The 27444-nt window shown below is 36.7% G+C and overlaps 1 protein-coding gene across 11 annotated transcripts in view; it reads right to left on the bottom strand.

The window, feature by feature from the left end:
• The window catches only part of GRIA4 (glutamate ionotropic receptor AMPA type subunit 4), a 395455-nt gene that overhangs the window by 82669 nt on the left and 285342 nt on the right, over nucleotides 1-27444 (bottom strand). For all 11 annotated transcript variants that reach the window (XM_064375380.1, XM_064375383.1, XM_064375377.1 and 8 more), the window contains 2 exons: nucleotides 21729-21782; nucleotides 768-926 (listed from right to left, as the gene is read on the bottom strand). In XM_064375380.1, coding sequence (XP_064231450.1) covers nucleotides 768-926; nucleotides 21729-21782 — 213 coding nt within the window. The remainder of the gene's footprint in view (nucleotides 1-767; nucleotides 927-21728; nucleotides 21783-27444) is intronic.

The following is a 27444-nucleotide window of genomic DNA, read 5'->3' as shown; positions in this document are numbered from 1 at the left end:
CCAGTATGAAGTATTATAATTAGGAAATAGAAGCAGAGCTGAAACCTTCTAGTCTTAGATCTCGTTTTGTCTAGGCTTGAGTTTCCAAATTATATATAAAACTTTTTACTGTAATGCACTGTAAGTAATAGATTAGCAAATGATGATGATGGTGACTTATTAGGTAGGGACTCAAACTACTAAGTTGGAGTTTAAGGAACATTATGTCATAATTTAACATGAGGTCTAAAAAGTCATCTGTTCTTTTAGTTTGAACAAATATGCTTATGGATCATAAATTTACCAGCTTTTTCTGAGCAAATATTAATAGCATACTTTCACAATGTCAGTCAGAAAAACATGAAAACAACCAGGAAAGAGAACTTTTACAGAAGCTTGTATAGTTTACATTTTTGCGAATTTCCTAATTTGCTTACTCATTGCAAATCACTTCAAAAAGATTTCTGTGTGGGAAAAAATTTACTAATGCTCTGTCACATTTGGAATAGTTAGTTAACAGTTTTTTTAAAAAATATAATTTTGCAAGGAAATTCATATGCCATGTACTGTAAGAATAATAGTAAACTGATTGAGCTAATGTCTATCAACTCTACTCTTAAAAACAGAAATTCAGAAATTATTAAGTACATGTGCAGGGCGGTTACAAGGACAAAATGCTTTATTCCTATGCCAGACTATGTTTGCCAAAATGTTAGTGGAAGAACTGTATACTTTCTATCTTAAATTTTGAAAATATCAGTAATACAGAGATAAAATTCAAAAAATACCTTTGGAGGAGTCTCAGATCCTGGATACTCTCTCTGATCTAGTTTCTTCCAGCGGTCCATTAGTTTGATTACCATAGGTGTGTTAAAATCTACCAACTGGAATCCAGTAACATTGGCTCCACCATGTATAAACCTCTCAAGAGAAATATCCTTGAATCCCTATAAAAGTTTACACAAAAGATTGTTAAATTTAGTTTATTATACATGACAGCTCTTCAGTAGTAACATAAATTAGTAACCTATACAAAATAATAGATTTTTTATAAAGCAATGGCTAAAAATGTGGAAAATAATAATAAAAGATGTGGAAAACCTAATTATGTCTATCTAGCTGTTAAATTCTGTAATTCAAAATCCAATACATGGGACAAAGATATATTTTTATTTTAGTTCAACTCAAGTATTTCTTGAATGCCTCTGATTGCCTTTTATGAAGTATAAAGGGGGATATAGGAGATAAATATGATTGCATCAAAAAGTCTCCTGTTTCTCACTAACTCATTTTATGAAACTATCATTATACTGATACCAACATTTGGCAAGGACACAACAAAAACAAAAACTACAAGCCAACATCCCTAATGAACACAGTCATAAAAATCCTCAACAAAATACTAGCACATCAAATCCAGCAGCACATCAAAAAGATAACTCACTGTGCTTAGTAGGTTTTATTCCAGGGTTGCAAGGATGGTTTAACATATGCAAAGCAATAAATGTGATTCATCAAATAAACAGAATTAAAAGCAAAAACCATACGATCATCCCAACAGATACAGAAAAAAGCATTTGATAAAATGCAACACATCCTTATGTTAAAAACTCTGAACAAACTAGGCATCAAAAGAATGTATCTCAAAATAACAAAAGCCATCTATGACAAACCCAAGGCAAACATCATACTGACTGGTTAAAAGCTTGAAGCATTATTCCTAATAACTGGAACAAGACAAGGATGTCCACTCTCACCACTTGTATTTAATATAGTACTTTCAATGCTAGCCAGAACAATCAAGCAAGAGGAAAAAAAAAAAAAAAAGCATTCAAATAGGAAAAAGAGGAAGTCAAATTATCTGTTTACTAATGACATCATTCCATACCTAGAAAATCCTAAAGATTCCTCCAGAAGACTACTACATCTGATAAACAACTGTAGTAAAGTGTCAAGATACAAAATCGATGTCCCCAAATCAGTTGCATTTCTATAGACAACACTGAAGCTGAGTACCAAATGAAGAATTCAATCTTATCTAAAAATGCTCCCCACCAACACACACAATATCCAGCAATGCATTTACCAAGAATGTGAGAGACCTCTACAAGGAAAACTGCCAAACACTGATGAAAGAAATCATAGATGACACATAAAAATGGAAAAACATCCCATGCTCATGGATAGGAAGAATAGATGTCATTAAAATGATTACATTGCATAAAACAATAATGTAATTCCTATCAAATTACCAACATCATTTCTTGCAGAATTAGAAAGAAAATTTTAATATTCATATGGAACTAATAAAGACATTGAATAGCCAAAGCCATCTTCAGCATAAAGAACAAAGTCAGATGCATCACATTATCTGACTTAAGATTATACTATAAGATATAGTAACCATAATACATGGTATTGGTACAAAAATAGACACATAGATCAATGAAACACAAAAGTAAAACCAGAAATAAAATCACATACCTACAACCAACTGATCTTTGACAATGTCAAAAAAAATAAGCAAGGGGAAAGAATGCTTGATTTAATAAATAATGTTGGGAAAACTGGCTGGCCCTATGCAGGAAACTAAACTCCTACCTTTCACCATATACAAAAATTAAGATAGATGAAAGACTGCATAAGATATGAAAATAGAAAAATACTACAAGAAAACCTAGGGAAAACTCCTCTGGATATTGATCTAGACAAATAATTAATGACTAGGATCTCAAAAGCAAACGAAACAAAAACAAAAAAAGACAAATGGGATCTAATTAAACTAAAGAGCTTCTGCACAGCAAAATAATCAACAGAGTAAATAGACAACCTACAGAATGAGAGAAAATATTTGCAAATTATGCATCCAACAAAGTAGTAATAACCAGAATCTATAAGGAACTTAAATCAACAAAGAAAAACCAAATAACCCCATTAAAAAAGAGTAAAGAACAAGAACAGACACTTCCCAAAAAATGATATACATACAAACAGCCAGCAAACATATGAAAAAATGCCCAACATCACTAATCTTCAGAGAAAAAATTAAAACCACAATAAGATGCCATCTCATGCCACTCAGAATGGTTATTATGTAAAACTAAAAAAATAGCAGATGTTGGTGAGGATGTGGAGACAAGAGAACACATAATAACTGCAACTGTTGGTGAGAATGTGAATTAGTCTAACCCTATGGAAAACAGTATGGAGATTTCTCAAAGAACTACAAATAGAACTACCTTTTGACATAGCAATTCCACCACTGGGTATATACCCAAAGGAAAAGAAATCATTTTTTCAAAAAGACACCTACACTCATATGTTTATTGTGGCACTATTGACAATAGCAAAGTCATGGAATCAGTCTAAGTGTCCTGAGAAATGATAATCCAAGGGAAGAGAGCAAGATAGGCCATTCATGGACTCGTGTGTGGTAGGAAAAAAGATGGTGTGTCCACCAGATGGAGCGAAGAAACTGCGAGGGAAGGATAGTATCCCTTCTTGCCTAGAGGTAGTTATCAAGGATTCAAAAATTCCGAACAATTATTTATTCTCTCTCTCTCTCTCTACATACACACACACACACACACACACACACGCACACACACACACAGACACGTACATCTGTCATCTATCATATCTATTATCTACACATTTTCTATTATTTATCCATCTATGTATGTATCTATATCTGTCCATTATCTATGGTTTATCTATTATCTATCACCTCTTTACCAATTATCTGTCATTTCTCTGTCTTCCATCTATATATCATCTTTGTTTTATACATGGCTCCCTTTTATTGCCACTATTTTAGGTGCCTTATAAAAAGCCACATTTAATATAAAGTATAAAACAGACCATAGCAAGAAGAGAGCAAAAAGCATACTAAGGAAGTGAATTAATAAAGCCACAGGCATTAGCTCAGAGAAAAGCAAATCACACACACACACACACACACACACACACACACACACACACGAGCTTGTAGCCTTTGTAATTGCTTTCTTTCTGTTTTCTCTTAGTATTTAGTAAAGTTTCTTTTGAAATGTGAATATGCTTCAGTTTGCTGAGGGAATGAAGGGAGAGTGTTTTGCCTGTTTTTTAGCGGAAATAAAATGTGTAGCAATAACCCTGCAGTTATAGTAGGAAGTAGTGAGGACTTGGAGTTGCTTGTCCTTCTGAATGCACCTTGGCCATGGTTTTGGGATCTTCAGATTATTTGTTTATTTCCTCTCTCCCTCCCTCCCTTTCTTCTTCCCTCCCTCCATTCCTTCTTCCTCCTCCTCCTCTTTTTTCTTTTATAATGAAGTAGATTGCCTTCCTAACCAATATATGTGTATTGCTGTTTGGCTATCTAAGAAAAAATAGATCAGTCTACTGGCAACTGAGCAAAATTGCTGTCAAGAGGCCCCGGTATATGAGCTAACAGCTGTTATATGATGAGCTTATTATAGGCCAGGTACTGTGCTAAGCACATTACACAGATATTGATCTAGTTTAGCTTCATAACAAGGTTATGAGATAGATCCTATTATTAGCCTTATCCTACAGATATGAAAACAGACTCAGGAAGCTGAAGAAAAACCATTCAAGGCCATCCAGCAAATGTATGGTAGAGCTAAGATTCCAGCCATTCAAACCACCTCTTGAGTTTGCCTTTTTCAACTTATACTCCTGCATATTGTTACACAGAGGTGTGTTTTAAATTTTTATTGATTATCATAGTATCTATAGGAAAGGCAAGTTGATATTGTACCCTCACCCCTACCAAAAAAAGCTCAGGCTTTGGATTCTGCCTCTGTTACTTTCTAACCTTATATCTTCCACATTCAAAATGAGAATGAGAATGCTATGGTATCCAGCACATCTGCTTTGAATTCAGCAAATGATTACTGTTATCAATTAATTCACTCAACAAATATTTATTTCATGCCTATAATATGCCAGCTAATTTGACAGGTCATCAGTAACATTCTCATTTTGTTGATAAAGAAACTAGACACCAGAAAGTAAGCCTATATTTCTGAAATGGGAAAAAAACACTGTCCATCAATCTCCAGCTAGCAAAATATCAGTTGAACATTTGTTTGCTTCTATCAGAGTATAGGGCAGACCCACAGGCAGGCAAATAATTCCAATGTTTTCTAAAAGCCACAGTAATTCAACTATTGCATTAGTTGCTAATTGATGACATTATTATTTTCTTTCAACCATGGCTGAAATAGAAGGTCTGCCAAACCTTCTTTCATAACGTTATCCACAGCTGCAGGATAAAGAGGCAAAGCTGAAGCCTTCAGAAAAATCATCTGATGTAAAGTCTAGCTGATAAATAATAGTTCACATTTCTCAGAGTCTATCCTGTTCTTATGCTGAAGGTAAACGGAAAAATTGCCATGTCTGATTATAAACCCCTTTCAGTTATGATTTGAATGAATGGTGGGTGGCTCGGTTAATTTCAGCTATGTCTGTTTTGAGTACAGGCAGTATTTTTCTTTTCATATATTTTCTTAGGATTTTAATAGAAAATTGATAGTATAGAGACTGTGAGGCAGTTTTCTTGGAAACATTTATTTTGGTGGTCATTTTGATTTCATTTTTTATCCAAAGAATATTGTGGAACTGAGAGTTCCTGTGCAACATCATAAAAAATTATTCATTCCACAGTCAGGGGGAAATCAGTGGTTAAGTGACTAAATAAATAATATTTCTGAGGGCAGGGGGAGATCAGGGGGAAAGGCTTTCTATTTGTTAAAATGGGCTTCTACTTTGCTTGGATTTCATAAGCAAATTCACAATGGTTAATTACCCCTCTCTAGATTAAGTCTGACTTGTTTTTTTCTTTTATTTCTATTTGTAGCTCATACATCCTTTGGTAGAAAATAAAATGTTTAGAATTATAGGTATCAGATATCCTGATGACTATTTATGTAAATCTATAGGTCTGTCATCTTATCACTGTTTAATAAATGCTCATTCTTCAAGTTTTACTTAATTCAGGTAACATTTCTGCTGTATTTGGTATTTCAGTTTCATAGGTTGACTAAATCATATTGAGATAGCTCTGGTGCAGTTAATGGAAGGAACGTCAAATAGAATGGGGGAAGTTGCTCCCTTACTATGTTGTAAAAGTTAATTAAGAAATTGACTTAAAGTATGTACTTTTCATGTGCATGTAGATATATGGTAGAGTCAGATATGCTCAATGCAGAAAAGTTAAAAAACAAGAAGCACAAAGGTAAAACAATATTGCCAAGTTGGTGGAATCTTAACTGGGGTCACTGCGTTCCAATAAAAACGTGTTAACTGCAAATTTTGGGAAGCGTGTCTACTCTCCATTCCGAAACTAACCAAACACCTAAATGTAGACAAGTAACTTTGCTGTCTGTATCCTAATGTCCTATTTCCTTTACATTCTGAATGTGGCGTGAATGGTGTGAGATGGTGGAGGATAGATAATACATAGATTCAGTTCATCTTTATTCATTCAGAACATTTTATAATTTTATACCTTTTTAATGATTGAGTCAGGTGTTCTCCTAGATGTAAATTAAATAATACTTTTTAAAATCAAAAATCTAAATGAGAACAAGAGTCTAAAAATTTGTCTTGCAAATGGGAGAAATGCCGACTGTTTCTTGTTGCTATTGGTGGCCGTATTTAAATTATGTGACTGCTAGAGGAGTGAATATCAATACAGAGCTATGTGTTTAATGCTAGGTCCCCCTTACAGGTGCTGTAGGAGATGCTTAAATAAATGGTCACTTTGTGGCATTATTCCCTAAGTTATTTATTTATTTGAGTTTATTTATTCTTTGCAATCAGGTCAGAGCTTCAAACGTATCTTTGATTATTCGGATCCGTGAGATCTTGTGTAAATTACACTGAACCTCATTTTCCTATCTATTAAAAATCTTTTTGAGGCCAAATTAAAGCAATTATAATAACAAAAACAATTGCAATAACATAAGCTGGGTGCTAGAGGATAAGCAGGAGTTCCACAGATAAAGAATAGGCATAAGGACCCTTTTACAAGGTTAAAAAAGAGACATTGTTCCTGCCTTCGGTGAGCTTGCAGTGTGCTAATGTCTTATTTGCAGTTGTGCCACGGGATGTTGGACAGTACTTGGTACAGAGGGTGTATAAAATAATAATTTGATAAATGAAAAAGTAAGAATAAGTTCTATACTATGAGTACACAGGGTAGTTTGAGAACCCAAAGGAGGGACTATCAAAGTGGATATTTATGGATAGCTTCCTAGAAGTGACTGTAACTAACCACTGACTAGGATTGGGTCAGGTAAACACCTCCTGATAGAGATAACAGCCTAAAAAAAGCTGGGAAGAGGAATGAAGCTTTAAGGTGTCTGGGAATTAGTTTGGTCTGAAGAAGGGATGCTTATGGGGTGGAGTGGGAAAGACTGTGGGGTCAAGTAGGGATAAAATCTTCAAGGGCTTTGTCCATTAAGTTCAAGAGTGCAAATCCTTTTTCCTAAAATATTTAAGTAGAGCAGTGCTTAGGTTTTGAATGCTTACTCTGGAAGATGGTGGTAAAAACTGGGGCAATGACTCAGAGTTGGGATAATATGTCATTTGCAGAGACATTCAAGCTCTGTGGATAAGTGAGACACATATTAGCAAGTAGGTTTGGAAAATCCATGGGAACCAGATCATGAAGAATCTGATGTCTTCTACTGTATTTGCAGTCCTGGGCAAATAAAAAATTTAAGCAAATGATATCATACTTGTCTTTAAAAAATAACTGGCAGCTAAATGAAAGAAAAACTAGGAAAGATAAAGTCTAGGGCTAAGTAAGGAAGCAATTTTCTTACTTGAATCTCTAAGAAACAGACTAGGATAAAACAGAAAAGGTTTTCTTGCCTCTAGTTTCTGGGAAATTTTTGGAACAGAGCTTAATCTATTGAGATATCATGTGCTTTCACCAGTACCTCTAGATTATGGGTTTGTTTTAATAAAACTTACATACACCCACACACAAATCCCATGTAGGACATATAAAAGAACAAAGAATCTCAGCAATCTTTCATTTCTAACAAGTTTACTTATACTTAATATGCAATTGTTAAAGATAGTGGCAGAGATAACCAGAGAAATTTCAAGAATCAGGAAGGTGCATGACCATTCAATTAGATATCAGGCATAGCTCATACTATTCAGGTGGTGTTAGCTCCCTATGGGCCCTCTTGGACCTTCTGCAGGTTCAGGCTTGAGTATTAAGGGAAAGGATTCCTACTTCTTTTGGTCTGGTTGGAGGTGAGATGTCGGCACATTGCAATGGCTCCAAAAGCTAAGATCAGAGGAGCATACATTACATCAATGTATTCTCATTTTATCAGGATAGAATGATGAAAAAGATTGAGTGGTAGTAAATTGAAGAAGAAAAGTTCAACTTACAGATAATGGCAAGGCAATTTGAAATAACGCCAGAGAGCATTCACAACCTATTTGCAATCTTACTCACAAAAGAAATTGCCTATTATATTTTTTAAGTACATGAAATCTGCTTTCTGTATTTCAGCCAAAGAATTTAAAGACTATAGGAAGCCAATATTTCGGTGTCATTCCTTACTTTGTTTCTTGGTTTAAAAGATTATCAGTTTCAAAGAATCTAAAGAATACCTATATTTAAACTCAGTTTCTCCAGGGAATTAACCTTGTTTAAATAAGGGAGGTCCTTGACTTTTACAAAAATGCATGTTTGTAAATTCATGACCCAGTTTCATGCATCATGTGTTGACGTCTGTTAAATTTCATTCTTTTCATTTTTGTAAAGATGGGTTGGACTTCATACCTTCTACTTTTATATTCTACATTGTGACTACAGAATATTTTAAATGTTCTGGAATATTTGTAACCACCCAATCACAAATAAGAATTGTTATTGTAGGGAGAAGATCTAAGATGGCCGCTTAGGAGGAAGTTGGGATTGCAGCTCCGAGAGAAGGCGCAGAGGGTGAGTGGACGCCGCATTTCCAGACGGATTTTTACTGCCCACAGACCAGGAGATTCACAGGAGGAGAAGCCCCACGGGTCGCCAGCGCCGCTGGTTTGAGCGGCGTGGCCGCTCAGCCTACGCCCTGGGGTGGGGGGCAGTGGCTTCTTATGCAGAGCGAGAGAGACAGAGTTCCCTCTGAGCCAGCAAGGGGAGCTGAAGCAGGGAGTCAAGCCAGGAGACCCCCGGGCAAGCACGCGCCACGAATCTCAGAGCCGCTGCTTCGGCTGACGCAGCGGCACACAGGGCAGCGGATTTTAACTGCCCACAGACCAGGAGATTCACAGGCAGAGAAGCTCCACGGGTTCCCAGCACCGCTGGTTGGACCAGAGCAGCCGCTCGGCCTGCACAGGGGGCAGGGAGCAGCGGCTCCTTGAGCAAAGTGAATGAGACTGTGTCCCCTCTGGGCCAGCAAGGGGAGCTGAGGCAAGGAGGCAAGCCAAGAGATTCCCGGGCAAAGAGGGCCCCACTGGAAACACGGCTGAACCCGGGACGGTCCAGCTCTGTGGGGGAGGGGCGTCCTCCATCGGGAAACACCCTGCAGTTCCCGGGGCAATTTGCTGTAACCAAGACAACCCGCAACTACAGAGACTCCGTCACTACAGGGGTGGGCCAGCATAGTGGAAGCAGTTCTAACTACACCCATATAAACAGGACTGCAGGGAAGCTCACATGGAAGCTGGGTGGAGCCCACAGCAGCTCAGCGAAGCCTCTGCAGGCTGAGTGTGACTAGACTGCCACCTTGTGGGCAGGGAAAACGGTAGCAACACAGCTGAAAAGCATAAAGCCCTAACCCCCTGGGCCAGAACACCTGGGGGGAAGAAAAGGGGGTTTATGAGTTCAGCTGCTGCAGACTTAAAATTACCAAAATCAGAAAGACAGCAACTACAAAGTCAATAGGTGGATAAATCCACAAAGATGGGAAGAAACCAGTGCAAAAAGGACGAAAACACCCAAAACCAGAACACCTCTCCTCCTACAAGGCAGCATAACTCCTCACCAGCACAGGAACAAGACTGGACGGAGAATGAGTGTGATGAAATGACAGAATCAGCTTTCAGAAAATGGATAATAGGAAACTTCTGTGAGCTAAAAGAACATGTTCTAACCCAATGCAAAGAAACTAAGAACCTTGAAAAAAGACTTGATGAAATGCTAACGAGAATGGACAACTTAGAGAGGAATATGAGCGAACTGATGGAGCTGAAAAACACAACACGAGAACTTCGCGAAGCATGCACAAGTTTCAACAGCAGAATTGACCAAGCAGAAGAAAGCATATCAGAAGTCGAAGATCAACTCAATGAAATAAAATGAGAAGAGAAGATTAGAGAAAACAAGGTAAAAAGGAATGAACAGAGTCAACAAGAAATATGGGACTACGTGAAAAGACCTAATCTACGTTTGATAGGTGTACCTGAATGTGACGAAGAGAATGCATCCAAGCTGGAAAATACTCTTCAGGATATTATCCAGGAAAACTTCCCCAACCTAGCAAGGCAGGCCAATATTCCAAGTCCAGGAAATACAGAGAACACCACAAAGATATTCCTCTAGAAGAGCAACCCCAAGGCACATAATCATCAGATTCACCAGGGTTGAAATGAAGGAGAAAATACTAAGGGCAGCCAGAGAGAAAGGTCGGGTTACCCACAAAGGGAAGCCCATCAGACTTAGAGCAGATCTCTCAGCAGAAACCCTACAGGCCAGAAGGGAGTGGGGGCTGATATTCAACATCCTTAAAGAAAAGAACTTTCAACCCAGAATTTCATATCCAGCCAAACTAAGCTTCATAAGTGAAGGAAAAATAAAATCCTTTGTGAACAAGCAAGTACTCACAGATTTCATCAACACCAGACCAGCTTTACAAGAGCTCCTGAAGGAGACACTACACATAGAAAAAAACAACCAGCACCAGCCACGCCAAAAACACACGAAATGATAAAGAGCAGCAACACAATGAAGAATCTGCATCAACCAATGGGCAAAACAGCCAGCTAGCATCAAAATGACAGGATCAAACTCACACATAACAGTACTAACCCTAAATGTAAATGGACTAAATGCCCCAATCAAAAGACACAGACTGGCAAATTGGATAAAAAGCCAAAACCCATCGGTGTGCTGTATCCAGGAAACCCACCTCACATGCAAGGATACACAAAGGCTCAAAATAAAGGGATGGAGGAAGATTTACCAAGCAAATGGAGAGCAAAAAAAAAAGCAGGAGTTGCAATTCTCATCTCTGATAAAATAGACTTTAAAGCAACAAAGATCAAAAGAGACAAAGAAGGACATTACATAATGGTAAAAGGATCAATGCAACAAGAAGAGCTAACGATCCTAAATATATATGCACCTAATACAGGAGCACCCAGATACATAAGGCAAGTTCTTAAAGACTTGCAACGAGACTTAGACTCCCACACATTAATAGTGGGAGACTTCAACACACCATTGCCAATATTAGACAGATCAACGAGACAGAAAATTAATAAGGATATCCAGGACTTGAACTCAGACCTGGAACAAGCAAACCTAATAGACATTTACAGAACTCTCCACCCCAAATCCACAGAATATACATTCTTCTCAGCACCACATCACACCTACTCTAAAATTGACCACATAATTGGAAGTAAATCACTCCTCAGCAAATGCAAAAGAACGGAAACCATAACAAACAGTCTCTCAGACCACAGCGCAATCAAGTTAGAACTCAGAATTCAGAAGCCAACCCAGAACCGCACAACCTCATGGAAATTGAACAACTTTCTCCTGAATGTTGACTGGATAAACAATGAAATGAAGGCAGAAATAAAGATGTTCTTTGAAACCAGTGAGAACGAAGACACCACATACCAGAATCTTTGGGACACATTTAAAGCAGTCTCTAGAGGAAAATACATAGCAATAAGTGCCCACATGAGAAGAAAGGAGAGAACTAAAATTGACTCCCTATCATCAAAATTGAAAGAGCTAGAGGAGCAAGATCAAAAAAACTCAAAACCTAGCAGAAGACAAGAAATAACTAAGATCAAAGCAGAATTGAAGGAGATAGAGACACGAAAAACCCTACAAAAAATCAATAAATCCAGGAGCTGGTTTTTTGAAAAGATCAACAAAATAGACAGACCACTAGCCAGACTAATAAAAAAGAAAAGAGAGACTAACCAAATAGATGCAATAAAAAATGATAAAGGGGATATCACCACAGATGCCACAGAAATTCAAACCATCATCGGAGATTATTACAAACAACTCTATGCACATAAATTAGAAAACCTGGAAGAAATGGATAAATTCCTGGACAGTAGCCTCCTTCCATGCCTAAACCAGGAAGAAGTTGAAACCCTGAATAGACCAATAACAAGGTCTGAAGTCGAGGCAGCAATTAAGAGCCTACCACCCAAAAAAAGCCCAGGCCGAGAGGGTTTCACAGCTGAATTCTACCAGACATACAAAGAGTAACTGGTACCATTCCTACTGAAACTATTCCAAATAATCCAAAAAGAGGGAATCCTTCCCATATCATTTTATGAGACCAACATCATCCTGATACCAAAACCCGGCAGAGACTCAACAAGAAAAGAAAACTACAGGCCAATATCCATGATGAACATAGATGCAAAAATCTTCAATAAAATACTGGCAAGCCGATTACAACAGCACATCAAAAAGCTTATCCACCATGATCAAGTAGGATTCATCCCAGGGATGCAAGGCTGGTTCAATATACGCAAGTCTATAAATGTAGTTCACCACATAAACAGAACCAAAAACAAAAACCACATGATGATCTCAATTGATGCAGAGAAGGCCTTCGACAAAATTCAACAGCCCTTTATGCTAAAAACTCTCAATAAACTAGGTATCGACGGAACATATCTCAAAATAATAAAAGCTATTTATGACAAACCGACAGCCAATATCATACTGAATGGGAAAAAACTGGAAGCATTCCCTTTGAAATCTGGCACGAGACAAGGATGCCCTCTCTCACCACTCCTATTCAATATAGTACTGGAAGTTCTAGCCAGAGCAATCAGGCAAGAAAAAGAAATAAAGGGTATTCGACTAGGAAAGGAGGAAGTCAAATTGTCTCTATTTGCAGACGACATGATTGTATATCTAGAAGACCCTATCACCTCAGCCCAAAATCTCCTGAAACTGATAAGCAACTTCAGCAAAGTCTCAGGATACAAAATCAATGTGCAAAAATCACAAGCATTCCTATACACCAATAACAGACTTAAAGAGAGCCAAATCAAGAACGAACTGCCATGCACAATTGCTACAAAGAGAATAAAATACCTAGGAATACAACTAACAAGGAACGTAAAGGATCTCTTCAAGAAGAACTACAAATCACTGCTCAACGAAATAAGAGAGGACACAAACAGATGGAGAAACATTCCATATTCATGGTTAGGAAGAATTAATATCGTGAAAATGGCCATACTGCCCAAAGTAATTTACAGATTCAACGCTATCCCCATCAAGCTACCAATGACCTTCCTGACAGAACTGGAAAAAACCACCTTAAACTTCATATGGAACCAAAAGAGAGCCCGCATAGCCAAGTCAATTCTAAGCAAAAAGAACAAAGCGGGAGGCATCACACTACTGGACATCAAACTCTACTACAAGGCTACAGTAATCAAAACAGCATGGTACTGGTACCAAAACAGAGATATAGACCAATGGAACAGAACAGAGGCGTCGGAGGCGACACAACATATCTACAACCACCCGATCTTTGACAAACCTGAAAAAAACAAGCAATGGGGAAAGGATTCCCTGTTCAATAAGTGGTGTTGGGAAAACTGGCTAGCCATATGCAGAAAGCAGAAACTCGACCCCTTCCTGACACCTTACACTAAAATTGACTCCAGATGGATTAAAGACTTAAACATAAGACATAACACCATAGAAACACTAGAAGGCACTAAAATTGACTCCAGATGGATTAAAGACTTAAACATAAGACATAACACCATAAAAACACTAGAAGGAAACCTAGGCAAAACCATTCAGGACATAGGCGTAGGCAAGGACTTTATGACCAAAACACCAAAAGCATTGGCAACAAAAGCCAAAAAAGACAAATGGGACCTAATCAAACTCCACAGCTTCTGCACGGCAAAAGAAACAGTCAATAGAGTGAATCGGCAACCAACAGAATGGGAAAAAATTTTTGCAGCCTACCCGTCTGACAAAGGGCTGATATCCAGAATTTACAATGAGCTAAAAAAGATTTACAAGAAAAAAACAAACAAGCCCATTCAAAAATGGGCGAAGGATATGAACAGATACTTTACAAAAGAAGACATACATGAGGCCAACAAACATATGAAAAAATGCTCATCATCACTGGTCATTAGAGAAATGCAAATCAAAGCTACATTGAGATACCATCTCACGCCAGTTAGAATGGCGATCATTAAAAAATCTGGAGAAAACAGATGCTGGAGAGGACGTGGAGAAATAGGAACACTTTTACACTGTTGGTGGGAGTGTAAATTAGTTCAACCACTGTGGAAGACAGTGTGGCGATTCCTCAAGGACCTAGAAATAGAAATTCCATTTGACCCAGCAATCCCATTACTGGGCATATATCCAAAGGATTATAAATCGTTCTACTATAAGGACACATGCACATGAATGTTCATTGCAGCACAGTTTACAATAGCAAAGACCTGGAACCAGCCCAAATGCCCATTGATGATAGACTGGACAGGAAAAATGTGGCACATATACACCATGGAATATTATGCAGCCATTAAAAAGGAGGAGTTCACATCCTTCGTAGGGACATGGATGAACCTGGAAAACATCATTCTCAGCAAACTGACACAAGAACACAAAATCAAACACCACATGTTCTCACTCATAGGTGGGTGTTGAATAAGGAGAACACATGGACACAGGGAGGGGAGCACTATACACGGGGGTCTGTTGGGGGGGAGGGGGGGACAGTGTGGGGGTGGGGAGTTGGGGAGGGATAGCATGGGGAGAAATGCCAGATATAGGTGAAGGGGAGGGAGGCAGCAAATCATACTGCCACGTATGCACCTATGCAACAACCTTGCATGTTTTTCACATGTACCCCAAAACCTAAAATGCAATAAAAAAAAAAAAAAGAATTGTTATTGTAGACATCAGTTTTTACTAATACTGTTAAATTACCCTTGATGACTTGGTTTAGGTATAGCAGTTCCCTATTAATTATAAATTATCAATGAAATATTTTCTTTTTTTTTTTTTTGAGAGAGAATAGGAAGGAGGAAAAAGGAAGAGAAAGAGAGAGAGAGAATGGGGAGGAGGGAGAAGGAAAAGAAAGAGGGAGAGAGAATGGGAGTATTGCTTTCTTGCCCAGGCTAGAATGCAATTTAGTAATGGGTATTGAAAAGCTCTTTTATACTGATAATTATACTTAATGATGTAGTCAGGAAGGAATAAGGGAAGAAGATAACAAACAAACAGCCAACCAATATTTAATTTAAACCTATGAAATGCTATGCGATTACTGAGGAGTGATTTACTTCCAATTATATAGTCACCTTTGGAATAGGTATGAGGTGGTAATGTATGTTTTGTGTATTTGAAGTGGAGAGTTCTATAAATGTTTATTAAGTTTACTTGTTCCGGGTCTGAGTTCAAGTTCTGAATATCCTTGTTAATTTTCTATCTCGTTGATCTATAGAATCGTTAGCTCTTCTTGTTACATTGATCCTTTTGCCATTATGTAATGTCATTCCTCGCCTCTTTTGATCTTTGTTGCTTTAAAGTCTACTTTATCAGAGGCGAGAATTGCATCTCCTGCTTTTTGTTTATTTGTTTATTTTTACTCTCTGTTTGATTGGTAAATCTTCCTCCTTCTCTCTGAGTCTTTGTGTATTGTTGCATGTAAGATGGGCCCAGATGCAGCATACCGATGGGTTTTGGCTTTTTATCCAATTAAAATATATATAGGTTTAATACCGGCGTTTGATTCTAGCTGGCTGTTTTGCCCATTAGTTGATGTAAATTTTTTATTGTGTTAAAGTTCTTTGCTTTTTGATATATTTTTGGAAAGGCTGATATTGGTTGTTCCTTTATATGTATAGTGCTTCTTTCAGAAGCTCTTGTAAAGCAGGCCTGGTGGTGGTGAACTCTCTAAGTACTTGTTTGTTAGCAAAAGATTTAATTTTTCCTTCGCTCATAAAGCTTAGTTTGGCTGGATAGGAAATTCTGGGTTGAAAGTTCTTTTCTTTAAGGATGTTAAATATTGGTCCCCACTCTTTTCTGGCTTGTAGGGTTTCTGCTGAGAGATCTGCTGTAAGTCTGATAGGTTTCCCTTTATGGGTAACCTGACCTTTCTCTCTGGCTGCCCTTAGTATTTTCTCCTTCATTTCAACCCTAATAAATCTGGCGATTATGTGCCTTGGGGTTGGTCTTCTTGAAGAATATCTTTGTGGTGTTCTCTGTATTACCTGGAGTTGAATATTACCCTGCCTTGCCAGGTTGGGAAAATTTTCCTGAATGATATCCTGAAGAGTATTTTCCAACTTGGATTCATTCTCTTCATCACATTCAGGTACACCTATCAAACGTAAATTAGGTCTTTTCACATAGTCCCATATTTCCTGGAGACTTTGCTCATTCCTTTTCATCCTTTTTTTTCTCCAATCTTGTCTTCTCGTTTCATTTCACTGAGCTGGTCCTTGACTTCTGATATCCTTCCTTCTGCTTGATCAATTCGACTGTTTAAACTTGTGCATGCTTCGCGAAGTTCTCGTGTTGTGTTTTTCAGCTCCATCAATTCACTTATATTCTTCTCTAAATTGTCCATTCTCGTTAACAGTTCGTCAAACCTTTTTTCAAGGTTCTTAGTTTCTTTGCATTGGGTTAGAACAAGTTCTTTTAATTCACAGAAGTTTCTAATCACCCACGTTTTGAAACCTGCTTCTGTTATTGGAGCACACGTGTAATCTATTAAGCCTTGTTCCGTTACTGATGAGGAATTGCAATCCCCTGTAGAGGGAGAGGCATTCTGATTTTGAGTATTCTCTGCCTTTTTACGCTGGTTTCTTCCCTTCATTATATATTTGTCCGTCTGTCGTCTTTATAATTACCGGCTTTCTAACTGGGTCTCTGACGTCCAGCTTGTTGATTCCCTGCGCCAAGATCTGAGCAATCCACTGAGCCGGCCAAAACAGCGGTGTTAAGATTGATGGTGCTTTTCTGCCCGGGAATCTCCGGACTCTGCACCGAGAACTGGCGTGCTAAGGCACCAGCAAAACCACCACGCCGGCCACAAGAGTCGCCCTGGCGACCCGTGGGGCTCCTCCACTGGGAATCTGCTGGTCCGTGAGCAACAAATATTCATCTGAAAGTGTGGCGTCCTCTCGTTCTTTGCGCTTTCACTGGGAGGTACGTGCCCGAGCTGCTAATCATCAGCCATCTTGGATCTCTCTGAAATATTTTCTTAGTTTAATTTTTTAGAATATTTATTGCTCGTATATAGATAAACAACAGACTGTTGTATGTTCACCTTACATTCTGCAACCCTGCAGAACTTATTAGTTCCACAAATATTTTTTGATTTCTTAGTATTTTTTTTACATATACTATCGTCTTCCTTTTCAATCTGGATGCCTTTTATTTATTTATTTTACCTAAATATCAATAACAGAAACTTCAGTACAATGTTCAATAGAAGTGGTGAGAAGGGAGGGGAGAGATCCAAGATGGCTGATGATTAGCAGCTCGGGCATGTACCTCCCAGTGAAACCGCAAAGAACGAGAGGACGCCACACTTTCAGACGAATATTAGTTGCTCACGGACCAGGAGATTCCCAGTGGAGGAGCTCCACGGGTCGCCAGGGCGACTCTTGTGGCCGGCGTGGCGGTTTTGCTGGTGCCTTAGCACGCCAGTTCTCGGTGCAGAGTCTGGAGACTCCCGGGCAGAAAAGCACCATCAATCTTAACACCGCTGTTTTGGCCGGCTCAGTGGATTGCTCAGATTTCGGCACAGGGAATCAACAAGTTGGACGTCAGAGACCCAGTTAGAAAGTTGGTAATTATAAAGACGACAGACGCACAAATATATAATGAAGGGAAGAAACCAGCGTAAAAAGGTAGAGAATACTCAAAATCAGAATGCCTCTCCCTCTACAGGGGATTGCAATTCCTCATCAGTAACGGAACAAGGCTTAATAGATTACACGTGTGTTCCAATAACAGAAGCAGGTTTCAAAACGTGGGTGATAAGAAACTTCTGTGAATTAAAAGAACTTATTCTAACCCAATGCAAAGAAACTAAGAACCTTGAAAAAAGGTTTGACGAAATGTTAACGAGAATGGACAATTTAGAGAAGAATATAAGTGAATTGATGGAGCTGAAAAACACAACACGAGAACTTCGCGAAGCATGCACAAGTTTAAACAGTCGAATTGATCAAGCAGAAGGAAGGATATCAGAAGTCGAGGACCAGCTCAGTGAAATGAAACGAGAAGACAAGATTGGAGAAAAAAAAGGATGAAAAGGAATGAGCAAAGTCTCCAGGAAATATGGGACTATGTGAAAAGACCTAATTTACGTTTGATAGGTGTACCTGAATGTGATGAAGAGAATGAATCCAAGTTGGAAAATACTCTTCAGGATATCATTCAGGAAAATTTTCCCAACCTGGCAAGGCAGGGTAATATTCAACTCCAGGTAATACAGAGAACACCACAAAGATATTCTTCAAGAAGACCAACCCCAAGGCACATAATCGCCAGATTTATTAGGGTTGAAATGAAGGAGAAAATACTAAGGGCAGCCAGAGAGAAAGGTCAGGTTACCCATAAAGGGAAACCTATCAGACTTACAGCAGATCTCTCAGCAGAAACCCTACAAGCCAGAAAAGAGTGGGGACCAATATTTAACATCCTTAAAGAAAAGAACTTTCAACCCAGAATTTCCTATCCAGCCAAACTAAGCTTTATGAGCGAAGGAAAAATTAAATCTTTTGCTAACAAACAAGTACTTAGAGAGTTCACCACCACCAGGCCTGCTTTACAAGAGCTTCTGAAAGAAGCACTATACATATAAAGGAACAACCAATATCAGCCTTTCCAAAAATATATCAAAAAGCAAAGAACTTTAACACAATAAAAAATTTACATCAACTAATGGGCAAAACAGCCAGCTAGCATCAAATGCCAGTATTAAACTTGTATATATTTTAATTGGATAAAAAGCCAAAACCCATCGGTATGCTGCATCCGGGTCCATCTTACATGCAACAATACACAAAGACTCAGAGAGAAGGAGGAAGATTTACCAATCAAACAGAGAGTAAAAATAAACAAATAAACAAAAAGCAGGAGATGCAATTCTCGCCTCTGATAAAGTAGACTTTAAAACAACAAAGATCAAAAGAGGCGAGGAATGACATTACATAATGGCAAAAGGATCAATGCAACAAGAAGAGCTAACGATTCTATAGATCAACGAGATAGAAAATTAACAAGGATATTCAGAACTTGAACTCAGACCCGGAACAAGTAAACTTAATAAACATTTATAGAACTCTCCACTTCAAATACACAAAACATACATTACCACCTCACACCTATTCCAAAGGTGACTATATAATTGGAAGTAAATCACTCCTCAGTAATCGCATAGCATTTCATAGGTTTAAATTAAATATTGGTTGGCTGTTTGTTTGTTATCTTCTTCCCTTATTCCTTCCTGACTACATCATTAAGTATAATTATCAGTATAAAAGAGCTTTTCAATACCCATTACTAAATTGCATTCTAGCCTGGGCAAGAAAGCAATACTCCCATTCTCTCTCCCTCTTTTTTTTTCCTTCTCCCTCCTCCCCATTCTCTCTCTCTCTTTCTCTTCCTTTTTCCTCCTTCCTATTCTCTCTCTCTCTTTCTCTTTAAAAAAAAAAAAAAAAAAAAAAAAAAAAAAAAGAGAAGGGACACTCTTACTTTTGTTACTAATTTTAGGGGAAAATCATTTAGTCTTTTGACCTTAAGTATAATGTTGATGTAAGTTTTCATTTTGATGCTGAATTGACTTCACATTTGAGAATCTTATGTACATAGCTCTCAAAAATAGTTGTTGATTGGCTCAATAAAATAAAAACTACTTTAGTGTTATAAGTAATAGTCCTTTAGGGATAAATGAATAAGTCAATAGAATCCATATTAATACACTATATTATAATGTATGTAAATGGCCATCACTGATCTAATGATGTGTTACAAACATATCAACAACATATGATAAAATTTGCTTATTTTTAGTGAGAGTGATGGTTTTAGTCCCTATTGCAAACAAAAATGTTTTCCTACTTCATATACTGGAACACTAGATAACTTAAATATACTACCACCTCCTAGGGCTGTTTGTAATATCCTTTGGAGTGCTATAAATATTAATTCATTCCATCTTATATTGATTTATTTATTTTAATTGCCAACATAAGCAACTCATTTCTGGAATGACAGTCTATGTATAACACATTAATTTTTTTCCCTGTCAATTTTATTGTTTGTTAGAATAGTTGACAAAACTTCCTATTTTCTATAAAAGTCATTACTTAGAATCTCATTGTATGATTTCACTGTACTTACAGATATCCCATAATCCTGTTTTTTCTTTTATAGTAATTAATACCAGAATATATTTGTCTTAAAATTTATATTTTTATAAAAAATAGTAAAACATTCAAAACAGCCTACTAAAGACAATGGAAAAGATGAGTCAAAATTGCTCAGTATTTTCATGATAATCCATTAAGTTGCAAAATTATACTTTAAGAAACACAATATAATAATGGTTCACAGTATATTGCTTTATTTTAATATTTCAGATCCACAGTGAAACCTAGTTCATGGAAGACCAAAAATTCCTGTCTCAAAGTGTGACAGTCTACTTGCCATACAGAAAGAATGGATAGATCTGACTCTCTTTTGCATCATTTAGCTCCTTTCCTGTTTCAAGCACAAGATAGTCATCAAAAAAATGTGTGGTAAAAATAGGAAAAGGAGAAAACATCCTTAACTTCTCCAGTATAAACCACTTTGAGGGTCAAGCCCTTAGGGCAAATGGTACTCTATGATAAAGCAAGAGCGGATGGGCCACTCCATACACAACCTACCCCCTACACTACATGGTTAACAAGACATATTCAATGAGCCTTGCAGAGATATCTAAAAGGATTTCTCTTAGGCCTTTAAGAATTTCTTAAAAATGTGTGTGTCTTATTTATAAGCCATTTGTATATGATATAAAAAAAGCAGACATAAAGTTTTAAAATTTGGATTACTCCCATTTAAAAGATTTGCTTATATATCCATTATATGCAGTTATTCTTAAAATTAGAGAACATAAGCTATTAGTTTAGATCATTCTTGTAATTTCCAAATATTGGCTATCTTATCCATAAAGTAACGTTTATCATTTAGACAGAGAAAATTATTTAATTTGACAAGTGGTATCATAGCAAAGCAACCATTATGATTTCTTTTAAAGGTCTTTTTGGCAGACACCAAGCTAATCTGCATAAAAATATATTGAATTCTACTTATGAAATTTAATGATCACTATAATAAAATATCATATGTGTTATTAAAAGCTTAGTAGGTAATGTAATCTATTTATTGAAGCATTATTTTAAGGTACAGTTAAAATAATCTTGTGTGTTTGAGCAATACTTATGAAAAGTAGAGAATAAGAAGTTCTTACCAAGTTTGCAATGATATAATGGTAGCCTTTAACATGTTTTCCAACACTTACAATCTGTGAAGATATAAACAAATAAGAGAAAATCAATTTTAATTCACTGAAATATTTTTAAAAAATATTAACTATTTTAGCATAATTCCATGTGGCATCATGATGGGAAAATGATAGTTAAAAAAAATAAAAGTCATGTATTCTAGTTAGAAGAATTGATAAGCCATATTCAAAATAAGTGGTAAAAAGTACCACTTTTATTTAAATCACATTCTATCAACCTTGTTCAGAAAATTGTTATAATCTCCTTAAAAAGAATGACAATGCTATAAGCCAATGTTTACATATATTTCTCAACAGAATACATCAACATAAAAACTTAAAATGATTTTCACCCAAAGAATTTAGATGTACTTTACTTACTGATAATTTATAAAAATGGAAGATAGGCTGCTCAGTGTATTCATCATTGGATAAGATTGATCACCTAAGAGTAGATTGAGCAGCAAGCAAGGTTTTTCTAAGGCACAATCTCTGTTTAGACATCTCTGATATCAGAAAATACTCAGTGAATTCTCACCTGCATTTGAAAGCAGTAATGTTTTCTTGTAATTACAAAAAATAAAAAGAAATCAAAAAGCTTTTCTCTCTGTTTGAGTCTTGATTCTTTTTTTTTTTTTTTTTTTTGAGAATGTTTTCAGAAAGGTTTAGGAAATTAGAAACTCAAACATCTTTTTTTTACAAAAAAATACTAGAGATCTTTTAAAAGTTCAATTTCATTTTTGCACTAGATATTACAACTATCATTCTCTGAAAAACTGAAAATTCCTTCAATATGAAAATCTAACTTCAGTTACTAATTAGCAGCTTTGTAACGTCACTGGTGTCGTCAGTGATAACAGTGAAAGCCACAATTTTCATGTAGTTTCATTATCAAAGACAAAAATTAAATTATTTTAAACATTTTAATATCCCATAAAAATAATTCTGTGTAATTGGATGACTTATGTATGAAATATAGGAAAACTCTTAACACCAGAATATATGATAGACATAGAGAGTAGAAGAATAGTTATCAGAGGCTGGGAAGGGTAGTGGGGGTGGGAGGGAGGTGGGGAATGGTTAATGGGTACAGAAAAAAATAGCTAGAAAGAATGAATAAGACATGCTATTTTATAGCACAACAGGGTGACTATAGTCAATAAGAACTAATTTTACATTTTAAAAAAACTAAAATAGTGTAATTGGATTTTTTATAACACAAAGTATAATGCTTGAGGGGATGGATACCTCATTCTCTATAATGTGATTATTACTCATTGCATGCCTGTATCAAAACATCTCATGGATCCCATAAATATATATATACTACTATCTACCCACAAAAATAAAAAATAAAATAAATAAAATCAGAACACATGAATTGTGCTGGAAAAGAGTTTTGTGTACATGGCTATTGATGAAATAAAAATTTTGCTCACCTTAGGTTCTTGTTTTGATTACATTCAAGACATTTCTGTTTTTAATGTTCTCCAGTGTCACTACAAGTTGTTCAGATTTTTAATTCTTAATTTCTGTTCATATTATTTAGGATTTATTGTACTTCCTGACTTTGAGGGCTGCTTGCCCTTTAACAATCCTGGGAAAGTCACAGCAAATATCTCTTAAAATAATCCTCCAAAGATGTTTTCTGTCTGCTTCTAATAGATACTGCAATGTTGGTATTACTGGCCTGGGTCCACTTTTATGATAAGTTCTCAAATTCTAGATTCTCAGACCACAGGGTGTGGTGTAAATTCAAAATACAATCTGTCTCAAGAACAAGGCTGTGATGACAAATTCTCAAGGAAGATATTTTCCTCACCATACTAAGCCTACACCAAGGCAGAAAACACTTAAGTTGACTCTGTACAGGTGAGAGAATTTTTTCACCTACACCCTTTTATTGAGCTATTGCCCTATAGTGGTCAGGTTTTATGTATTAACTTGGCTGAACCCAAAGCTTCTGTTCTTGAGAAAGCATTAAATGCCCAATCAGCCTACCCAGTCTGGCAATTTCCTTCATCACAGCTTCCTGTCATTCTTGGCTCCTGAAGATTTTCTTTACTTTCTTGGAATATTTTACACAACCTTTCTCTTGTTTTATATTGCCAGATTTATGTAGTCCACAATTTATCTACAATAGAACTTTCCTTGAGAATTTTACCATGAAGATGAGGACAAGCAACAAGTAGATGGGATTGTGGAGAAAGCTCCGTTTATGAAATAATTGAATTAGGTGGCATATTGGGCAATCTAGACCTGAGTGATTTAGCATGGGTGGAGCAGGATGGAGCCATCTTATTCTGTGGGAGTCTCCAGTCTAGCTTGTGCAAAAGATAATTATCAGGGGGATGCTTGATGGTACTCAGGCAGGAAATGGCATATTCTATTATGGAGTCTACTACAGATTCCTGCTATAGTTCAGTGGGGGTTGTTGCCACTCAGCAATCCATTATTTATCTCTTTCTGATTCACTAACTTTTTCTGGTGTGGCTGTTGAGGTTTTTGCACACTCTCAAAGCCTCTGTCCCTTCATTTCTTGACGCTCTCAGCTTTTGATTTCTTTGTGACTGCAGTAAAAAATGTGTCAGTTTTATTTTTAAAAAATTCATCTTAAGTGCAAATACTTGTAAATGTTACAAAGACGTGGAATCAATAAAAATTCTGCACTGGGTGTCTCCATAAAGAACTCATTGTCCATTCAAGATTGTCCAGCAAAAAATTATAATAAATTAAAACTTACACTATGCATTTTCAAAGGGTGAGGACTTATAATATCAGAAGGAGCTGAAAGGGACAAAATTCCTGGCACAAAAGGTCTTGCAGAGCTCTATATGCATCAACATTCTGGAAATTGAAAGCTTGGGGAGTAGGGATCTGGAGATTTATTTACCTGGCTGGTGATGCTAGAGGCATCACTATCTCTGCTGAGCCAGATCCTGGCTGGGGAAAAAAAACCAAAAAACAAACAAACAAAAATGTACTGCACAAACACTGTGAAGTTCTCATTGCCTTAGTTTCTTCGTGAAAAAATTCAATGTACAATCCATTGAGTAGTCCTTGTAAACAGGGTGTTGTTTATTTTTAAATGATTGTGTAAAACTGACAATGTCATGGTTGTGGTTTTACATGGCTTTCATTATCTCAACAAAGGTGAAGAATATCTTCTGTAAAGAATAAATTTGAATGAGTTGACTCTGAGTGTAGACCAAACCTTGTATCGCCTATGTAATTTGAAAAAATATATATAAATAGGGAAAAGAAACAGTTTCAGAGGAAAGATAGGACTATAAAATAACACTGTCTTCACACAAGTGTGGCTTGCTTAGTTGTCATGGGAAAACAATGCCTAGGGTGAGTACTTGGTTGCAAAATTGTTTTGCAAACAAACAACAGACTTAAACTACAACCTTGTAATATAACAGCAGGACTTCAGATTCAGGACTGTGATATAAAATGGGGTGGGAAAAACAAAGCACTTCAGACCAAAAGACAGAAAACGCAGGGGCAGAGAAAATGCATATTTTATATTTTTAAAAGAAACAGAGGGTGCAACTAGACTAAAAATAATGATCAAGTGTCTGTTTAGAGTTCTGTAGAATAGGTTAGGAAGGATATCTAAGTTATATCAATTATACACTCTCAACGATGATTACCCTTACCAAAATAAAATGTTTAAGATAAGTGACTAATTGATTCCTGTAATTACTTTTTTTCCCCTGAATGTGTGTTTTTGTTTGTTTTATTTTTGTTTTTTAAGAAGCAGAGAATTGTTTAGGAATATCCATGGCACTGGTCAAATAATTAAGTTCTATAATCAGGCAATCAGGACTATGCATATTAATAAGGTGAATGCCAGGTACAAACACTGTAATTTTTAACTGTATTATTAACAAATTATGGCATAACCAGTCTTCGAAAATGCAACTTCCAAATCCTTAGTCATTGGTGGAAGTTGGAGAAAAGTGAATCAGGATACTTTCCCATGTCAACTTCACTTTTCAGTTCAATTTAGTTCAACAAATGTCAATGGAGTGCCTCACACCTATAAGATTAAGGCCAAGAGATTTAAGGATTATAAAGATAAGTCTGTCAGTGCTGCTGTTACAAGGGTGTTTATTATCTCATAAGGGGATGAGACTCAAACAGAAATGGCTACTAAAATATAGAGCAGAATAAGGTGAATGCACTGGGTTTCAACAAATTATAACACTTGCTTAAGAGAACAATGCAGACTTTTAAGAATGAATAGACACTAAATAAATATTGATTCAAGGAATGAATAAAGAAGTTAATCAGGACATAAATTTCAAAAACACAAATATATTAAGGTCAATTTGAGACTTGGAAATGAAGGATAGTTTGGATTTTAATACACAATCAGATTTTACATTAATCCTTTATGTATCAGTGGTTTATAAAGTACTCAGGGGTCCTTCTATAAAAGTTGCTGTGTATTATTTCTAACTATTACTACCAGGCTGTAATCATTCTATTGAACATAGTCTTCCAACTAAAGATATGTAATGGCAAATTAAAGTAGAAATAATTTTGGTTTTTCTCTTAATTTGTTCTTGTAAGTCAGCTGGAAATTCTTCTTTCAATTTTTATCATATTTCAAAGAATTCAGTGATGGGGGAAAATGGCACAACATATTCAGAGGTGTTAGGGCCATGATACTGGTGAATGTTGTAAACTTACTGTCATGAGGGCAGTCACTTTCACTAGTCCTCTTTTTCTATAGAAATTCCAAACTCCCAAATATTCCCCAAATGTTGATTTTCAAAATGCTTTAAAGTATTTTACTGTAGATAAAATCAAAGGTTTTAGTGTCACTTCAGTTCCATCAAAATAAAGATATAAGGCAAGAGACTTTTGCAAACAAACAACAGACTTAAACTACAACCTTGTAATATAACAGCAGGACTTCAGTTTCAGGGCTGTGATGTAAAATGGGGTGCGAAAAATAAAGCACTTTAGACCAAAAAGAACTATGGCTGTTTAGTGTGCTATGAGATTTAGGAGGAGGTAATGTAAATTCTTATCAGATATTTTAAAAGAAATGATATACAAATGCACTTACACATTTGTGTGTGGGTCTGTGACACACAAACGCCCCTGCATACACACACCCACACAAAGACCGCAGGGCATGTGTGTGTGTGTGTGTGTGTGTGTTTCATTTTCTTCTATACTTGGAGATGTTAGAAATTATGGAAGTTTCTAATTAGGAAGAACTCTTTTTTAGAGGAAGGAGAGAAGACAGTTTCCCATAAGGGAATGGCTGCCTCTCAAAGTAGTGATCTCTCTGTCACTGGAAGTTTCTATCAAAGTCTGACTGACTTCCAGTGAAAGATGTTGGGATAGGGTGCTCCTGTGGGTGACAAAGTCCTGTTATAGCCATACAGTACAATGTCTCTATGGTTAGTCACTGCAATAAGACACTATGAATGTCTTGCCTCTGAATGTGCCCTTGCTATCTCAATGCATACTTGTTCACCTTCCAATTGCCAGCACCTGAATTTCCTTGCCTCAAGGTTTTCTCTGGCCTACAGAGCTGACATTGCCCTTGGAGAGGGAAGAGTTTGTAAGTGCCAGAGCATTAGTGCTCCTCCTTCCAAGCAGCCCACATACAATTACTGAAAGGAGTTGGCACATAAGTACTCCAACTCCGTTGCCCCAC

Source organism: Aotus nancymaae, unplaced genomic scaffold (genome assembly GCF_030222135.1).
Source record: "Aotus nancymaae isolate 86718 unplaced genomic scaffold, 86718_ANA_hifiasm-v0.15.2.pri h1tg000012l, whole genome shotgun sequence".
In the NCBI taxonomy this organism is placed as follows: domain Eukaryota; kingdom Metazoa; phylum Chordata; class Mammalia; order Primates; family Aotidae; genus Aotus; species Aotus nancymaae.
This window is presented reverse-complemented; position numbering and strand designations above follow the sequence as displayed.